Source organism: Crocuta crocuta, unplaced genomic scaffold (genome assembly GCF_008692635.1).
Source record: "Crocuta crocuta isolate KB4526 unplaced genomic scaffold, BGI_CrCroc_1.0 scaffold949, whole genome shotgun sequence".
In the NCBI taxonomy this organism is placed as follows: Eukaryota; Metazoa; Chordata; class Mammalia; order Carnivora; family Hyaenidae; genus Crocuta; species Crocuta crocuta.
This window is the reverse complement of record NW_027531290.1, coordinates 128,359-136,320: the sequence shown is the minus strand read 5'-3', so window position 1 is coordinate 136,320 and position 7,962 is coordinate 128,359. Positions and strand designations below refer to the sequence as shown.

The following is a 7,962-nucleotide window of genomic DNA, read 5'->3' as shown; positions in this document are numbered from 1 at the left end:
TGTACTCCTGTTAACCTGGAGCCTTACTGATACATTCAGGTTCAGACATTTTTTAAAAATTAATATTTGAGTGTTAACTTTGATCAAAAGATTTTTTCCATATGTTGAGTTTATATTGTTAACTTTGATCAAAAGATTTTTCCATATATTTATATATTTTTCTGCTTTGTTAATGTAGTAAGTTATATTAAGGAATTCTTTATATTCTTCTGTTGGATTTTTGAAATGAATCTTATTTGGTCATGTTGTGTTATTTTAATATTCTGCTTTGATAATTTTGCTAAATAGTTTAGCTATGTTCTTTACATCTATGTTAAAGTAACATTGGGTTACAGTTTTCTTTCTGTGTGTGTGCTAACTTTAGTTTTCATATCAGAGTTGCGCTCATTTCCTAGAATGAATTTTGGAATAAATTAAATTTTAATATGCTCTGGAATAGTTTAGATCACACAGGAATTATCAATTACTTGAAAGTTTCAGGAATTGAGCCTATAAAGCCGTTTGGATCTGTTGCCTTTTGGTAGATGACAGACTTTTTATTACCTTTACAGTTCTGTCTCTTCAGAATTTGCTCTTTCTGGGTTAATTTTGGTAACTTATTTTTTTCCTAGAGAATTATTCAATTCATCTATGCTTTCAGATATATTGATATAAAGCTTATAGAATTCATTCAGTAGATATTTAATGCTACCTCCTCTGTGCTGGACACTTTTAATGACCTCTATACCTATGTTTATATTATCATTTTACGTCTCGGTGATGTTCATTTGTGATTTCTTTTATCACACCTGCTGGATATTTGTCTATTTTACTTTTTTTTAAATTAACCAACTTTTTGTTTTATTTATTTATTTTACAAATAGTTTATTGTCAAATTAGTTTCCACATAACACCCAGTGCTCATCCCCACAATTTTGTTTTATTTATTGAGTGTACTGGGTTGTCTTTCATTTCCACTATTTTATTAGTTCTATCCTTTATCTTTACTCTTTTAAATTTCATAAATACCAAAATTGTTGTACTATTGGTGCTTGTTCTTCATGGAGTAGGATAAAATTACATATTTTCTAAGCTTATTACTTCTTGGATTGTGTTTTTGGCACAGAGAGGGAATGCACATCTCTCCCAGGGTCTTTGAAGTGCTTAATGACAACCCCACTTGATGACTTGACAGATTGTTTATGTGACAAGAGAGGAATATATGGAATGAGACTTTGAATACTGTTACTTATATTTATAGATATTAAATGGATGTCCTTTGGCAGTGATCTCTGGCTATGAAGGGATGANATGTTTAACCTTTTTAAAGGGCAGAATTTGTACATTTACCTTAGTTGTTCTTTTAAAAAGTTAGAATAAAGTTATTTTATTCTAGCAGAGGGAAATTTCTAAATGGATTTGAGGAGAATTTCAATACTGAAGTATTAAATTATAAATTGCTTTTATTCTTTTTAAGTTACGTGTTATATCACAAGATGTGAAATTGAGCCTTCATGAATTGGATGAACTTTATATCATCTTTAAGGTACTGTTGTTTTTCTTCTAGTGAAAAGTAATGCTTCTTAAGCAAAATTTTACCACAACCACTTTTAAATATTTTATCTTTATTTTAGTAGACATGCTTAAAAGACAGTAATTTTATAAAATTACTTTTTATGATTTAATGACTCTCCTCTTTTTATTTGTTTTTAATAGAAAGAGCTGTTTTTTTCTTATTATTGGTGTTTGGGTTGTCCAGTATTGAAGTACCATGACCCCAGTCTGCCATATTTGGAACAGTATCAGATTGACTGCCAGCAGTTTAGAGTGTTGTATCACTTGTTGAGTCCCTGGGCTCATTCTGCAAACAAAGACTCACTAGCCTTATGGACATTCAGATTGTTGGATGAAAACTCTGACTGCCTTATAAACTTCAAAGAATTCTCCTCTGCAATTGGTAGGATGATGTCCAGTAATTTTCTTTTTTTTAATAGTTTTATTTATTTTGGAGAGTACATGAGCAGGGGAGGGACAGAGAAAGGGGGACAGAGGATCTGAAGCAGGCTCTGCACTGACAGCAGCGAGCCCAATGCCAGGCTTGAACTCACAAACCATGAGATTGTGATCTGAGCCTAAGTTGAATGCTCAACTGACTGAGACACCCAGGTGCCCCCAATAGTTTTCTTTTTTAAAGCAAAATAAAGGTACCTCTAGAAATACTTAGTATTGCCTATTATTGCCAGTTTAGTCAGATTTTATCAACCTGAGTTATATTATCAATAGCTTTAGTAATAAGTGGACCTTTTGCTAAATCTAAGTACATTGGTCTTATTTTGACCCAACCTTCTCAGAAAAGCAAGCTGTTGGATATAGTTGATTTAAAGGTTAGCATGAGGGAAGAAAATATCCCTACCTTGCCCCACTTAGGCACATGGAGGCTTCAGGAGGAGTTTCCCCCTCAGTAAAAATCCAACCACATAACCTAGAAAAGTGGTAGAGAAATATCCAACAAACATACTGTGCCTGTAGATAATTCACCAGTTACATTGTTCCTTTGCTTTTCCAGACACCCCAACATACTTCAGGGATTGCCCCTTGAAGAAGAGTTCTCTGCTCAAATGAGGCATAAGGCCTCATTCAAAAGAAAAAAGAAAATTTAGGTTGGGAGAAGGGAAATCAGCAGGAGAGCATTTTTCCTTCTAATAAAGGATATTTTACTTATATGCTTGCAAGAGAGAATCTGGCTGACTGGGTGATTGTTTAAATGTTGCTTAAGTAACAGAAAGTTTCTGAATCCTAATTACTGGCTAATATCTGTATCTTAATTAATGTTTGTTGCTGGAATAGATTGAATGTTCTTTGAAAACATGATTATTTGTAATTTAATTTCATTGAACAGATATAATGTACAATGGAAGTTTCACTGATAAGCTTAAGCTGCTTTTTAAGCTGCATATTCCTCCAGGTAAGAGTTTAACAATCTTTAATGATGTACGGGAATTGATTCTGGTTTTTTGGGGGTTTTTTGGGTTTTTTTTGAGAGCAAGGCAGAGAGCAAACAGGGGAGTGACAGAGGGAGAGAATCTTAAGCAGGCTCCATGCTCGGCATGGAATCAACAGTCGGGTGCTTAACTGAATGAACCACCCAGGTGCCCCAGTTGATTCCATTTTAACAAGCATAATGGTAGACATTTAATTTTAATAAATAATGTAATTTTCAATATGAGATAAGGTCACTGCCTCATTGTGGCCTGGCCCATGGATCATATTTCTAGTACTTTTGCTGATAGGTAGTTACAGTGAAATCTATAGAAGACATTCTATGTAACAGATGGGTCCACAAGCTTCCTTTCAGTTATTGGTCAACTTAATGATAGTTTTTGTGCAAGAACTACCTATCATTTGAATATTGGCATAATATTGACATGTGATGTTGTTATCGGGGAGTAGAATTTAACTTCAGACAAANAAAGAAACTAGAGAGCAAGGATATTAAACATTTGGAAAAGGAAGCAAAATAAAAGCTGCCATTTATTGAACACTTGCTCTGTTGAGGCATTTACTTTACATGCGTTTTTTTACTTAATTCTCACACTATCCCTGAGAAGTACTACCCTTCCAATTTAGATGATAAAGAAACTAAGGCTCAGAAAGATTAAATTATTGGCCAGATATCACATAGCTAATAAATTGCATGCTAAGATTCAAACTGAGATCTGATCCCAAATCTCAGGTTTCTTTCTATTCTGCAATATTCCCCTAATGTTACCATACCATTCCAGTTTACTTCAGTGTTTTCCACTGATTTTAAGAGTCTGGCTTTCCCAGTCCTGATCCATATTTTGGGAAAATAGTCTTAGGTTTTAAGTTAAAGGAACATTGCAAGAGTACCATTTAGTTTAGAAAGAGTAATTCACACAAGCAAACAGCACCTCATAATTTGTCTAAAGCTACACCTAGGATTTATTTGAGTCTTACCAGGATAGCCAGGAACCATTCTTTACCAGACCAAAAATCTAAAAGCCATCTCTTACCCTTTACACACTCATATCACAAGCAGAGCATTAAACACCAAAGAAAAACCACCTAATAATTTAATTATGAAAGACTTTACATAGTCAAGTCAAATTACTAGTAGAATGTCTAATGTTGCCATGGAATAAATATACTTTCAGTAGAAGGATCAAAAATACAAAGAAAAACCACTGTGTATCTGTTACAGCACTCAACTTCATGTTTGCCTTATTATTGAAGATTTTAAATGAGGTCACATTTTCAGAGATTTCAAAATGCCAGATTTTCTTATTCAACTTGTAATGGCTCTCAGAAAACTATTATAAGTCAAGTAAGAGAACTAATAGAATTCAAAGTGATAAGAACTTCCTCTTATTTGCTGTAGAGTCGTGTCACCTCCACATTTCTTCACGTCTTTCTTACTGAGACCGTTTGTTTAACTGCCCCCAGATTTACTTGACCCCATTATAGGACCCACTGCTGTCCCTTATTGTTAGTAAATTGATTTGGGTTATCTGTTTTCAGCTTATACTGAAGTGAAATCTAAGGACCCTTCAAAAGGAGATGAACTTTCAAAGGAAGACTTACTTTATTTCAGTCAGCTTCATGGTAAATATCTGTTAAAAATGTGTCTGTTTGGGGGTGTGTGGGTGGCTCAGTCGGTTAAATGTCCAACTTTGGCTCAGGTCGTGATCTCATGGTTTGTGGGTTCGAGCTCCATGTCAGGCTCTGTGCTGATGGCTAGCTCAGAGCCTGNTTACCCAGCTATCATTAGTAAAATTTGAGTTAATTATACTTTATATTTCCTTTGTGCAACCATAACACTTACCACAGTGCTAAATGCATGGTAAGTACCCCCAAAATATTTGACTGATTAAAGTGTGTTTTCAATTTTCATTTGGAGAATGTTTATTCTACTGGAGGATTAGAAAGAAAATGCGTTTTGTTTCTACTTATGTTGCAGTATCAGACCATTTTTCATGCCTTGTTAAATACAGTGGAGACAATAGAATCTTTGATGATTGAAGGTCATAGCTATTATTCAAACAGTGAATACTTATTATAAATCACCATAGGTGTAGGAGACAGGGATGAGTCTGTCTCCAAGACATAATTTGGAAGTGTTATGTGCTTATTTTTGTGTCCTTTGCTTCTTTTTCATAAACATGAGTGTCTTACAGAGGGATAAGTTCTGATTAATATATGTTTATAGTTGCTATATGTTAAGCATTTGAACATTAAATTTGAAGAGACCTTAAAAGTCATCTACTCAAATCCCTTAATTATATAGATAAGGGTACTGAGGCCCAGAAAGGAGAAGTGACTTGTGCAAGATTTCACAATGAGTTGCTGCTACAATCAGGACTGTAGCTCAGTCTCCTGACTTCCAGCATCCTTTTTTCCCCTAATAATAAAAAGTAATACAGTTTAGTTTGAAGTAGGTCACAAGGAAGAAAATACCACCCATAAATAAATATTTGTTAAATGTGGTATATTTCTAGGATTTTTTTTCATACAAATTCTCCCCAGTGTCCTTTCAATTATAAAATCTCTTGAATACTTTGTGTTCTGATGATAGGAGGTCATGACAGCTAATATTGGTTTCCTAAATTGAAGAAAATAATATGTGCCTCTTTATATAAAATATTCTTTTACTTTCAAAAGGTATTTACTTATTAAATATTTTTTAAAAATTCAATTGTTTTCCTTTCCTCTAGTTTCCCAGCCTACAAGGGTAAAGGAAGCAGAATCACTAAAAAAGAGCCCTGAAAAAGGTACTATGATTAAGGAATATCATTTAGTTTAAGTTACTGTTTTTGTGAATAGTTAGTGGCAAAGGCACAAAGTGGATTCCCTTTAAAGGCNTCAGAAGTTACAGTAAATGACCCATATTCATTTAATTTTACTGTTTTGAAAATATTTACTTCTAATTACAAGAGTAATAGATAATTCTTCCAAAAGAAATTTAAACAGAAGTCTTTATATCCCCACTAAACTCTACCCTGAAGTAAATGTGAAAACATTTTGTTCTGTATCCTTTTGAGACTTGTTTCTATGTATATACAAAGACATATAGATGTCTCTCTTTTATTAAAAAAAGAAACATTCTATAAATACTGCTCTACAATTTGCTTTTTCAATTTTGTGTTATATCATGGACATCTTTTCATGTCAATACATTTGAGTCTGTCTTATTTTTAATGGGTATAGAGTATTCCATCATTTGATTTGATGGTACCATAATTAAATAACTAACCCAATATTGATGGACATTTAGGTTGTTTCCAGTTATTGTATTGCAAACTGTGTTGCAACAGACATTTTATACTTACATTATAGGATACTTTTATACATATTTCTTTAGGCTAGGATAAACTCATAGAAGTATGAAAATGCTATGTCAAAGAAAAAGCACATTTAAGATTTCGATCAAGGCTGTCAAGTGCATTCTAAAAATCCATCATTCTTTTTATGTTTTTGAGTAACATTTAGTTAAAAAAAAATGAATTTCCAAAGATTTAAATATGACACCTTCCCTAGGTTGTTCGGTATATCTACCTAGTTTTCCAATGAATCTTAACTTATTAATAATCACATTATCGTTATTAAACTCTTCAAAGGAATGAATGGTTAAGTAGTGTTTTCAATTTTTTTGAGAAAAGCCACCATAGAACACTTCAGAATATGCATATTAGGAACATCATATAGAAGCTATTTTAAACTTAATAGTATGTGTGAGAACATCTACATGAAATGTACGTCATCAAGCCAGGGTGTACTATTTAATCTAAAAATGCATCCGTCTTCATCTCTCTTCACATCTTCCCTAGTCCCCAGCCTTCCCAAAGTAACAGTTTTAGTTTAATATGGAGAACATATTCTGAAAGGCAGTGGATGAAATAAAAGGTACATTCAGATAATTTCCTGAGTTATTAATGGTGAAATCTTATATCTCAATGAAATATCTTCCAAGCATAGTTATTCCTTCTGAGATTGGGGAAATACAGTGAGCTGTTCACTATCAAATGGTTTTATTCCACTCATTCAGGCAAAGGAAAAGTTGATATTCAAGCATATCTAAGTCAATGGCAAGATGAGCTTTCCAAAAAAGAAGAAAGCATTAAGGATTTACCAAGAATGAATCAGGTATGGTATTGTCAAAGAAAAAAAAATCTATGTCTTTTTTTATGAATAGGGGGGTATCCAGCTCTAAAATTGCTAACATGCTATTACAAAAATAGTTAAATAATCTGTGTATCATCTCTAAGTTTCAGATGAGCACAGAAGAGTAGGAACAAATTTTTAAATGATTTTCTGTTTTTTTAATGTTTATTTATTTATTTTGAGAGAGAGAAGGCACACACAAATGAGAGAGGGGCAGAGAGAGAATCCCAAGTAGGCTTTGTGCTGACAGCTGACAGCCCAGAGCCTTACATGGGACTCAATCCCACAGGGAGATCATGACATGAGCCTAAATCAGGAGTCAGATCCTTAACCAGCTGAGCCACCCAGATGCCCCAAAATGATTTTCTATGTTAAAATTGAAGTGTTTCTATGTAAACACTTTAGTTTCAGAATAGTTCCTCTGCTATGACATGTGTGACTACAGAAAAGATGTGTGTATAAACATATATTTCAGTGTTTCCTATTTCCAACTTTATTAGAAGTGTTCATTTATTCAGAAAACATTTTTTTTAGTGCCTACTAGATGACACACCCGATGCTAGGTACTAAGAATAAGAAATTAATAAAATAGGTCACACACTTGTGTCTTATGATCTTTTATTTGAACCTGCTCAAACAATACTAATGACTACTACTTGACACAGTTCTAAATCTGTCTCTTTGTTAAACACTGTTCAATCAGTTTATGTTCTTATGTTCTATAAATATCAATCTTTTGGTTTATATACTGAAGATTCCCAGAACATTACCAAGATAAGAACTGTCAAATAACAGTATTCCTCA

The 7,962-nt window shown here is 33.2% G+C and overlaps 1 protein-coding gene across 1 annotated transcript in view; it reads left to right on the top strand.

Moving 5' to 3' along the window:
• The window catches only part of TBC1D8B (TBC1 domain family member 8B), a 55,664-nt gene that overhangs the window by 43,337 nt on the left and 4,365 nt on the right, over positions 1–7,962 (top strand). The window contains exons 15-20 of the mRNA XM_077771489.1: positions 1,457–1,525; positions 1,696–1,936; positions 2,879–2,944; positions 4,519–4,602; positions 5,712–5,768; positions 7,043–7,140. Of these exons, the coding sequence (XP_077627615.1) occupies positions 1,457–1,525; positions 1,696–1,936; positions 2,879–2,944; positions 4,519–4,602; positions 5,712–5,768; positions 7,043–7,140 (615 nt within the window). The remainder of the gene's footprint in view (positions 1–1,456; positions 1,526–1,695; positions 1,937–2,878; positions 2,945–4,518; positions 4,603–5,711; positions 5,769–7,042; positions 7,141–7,962) is intronic.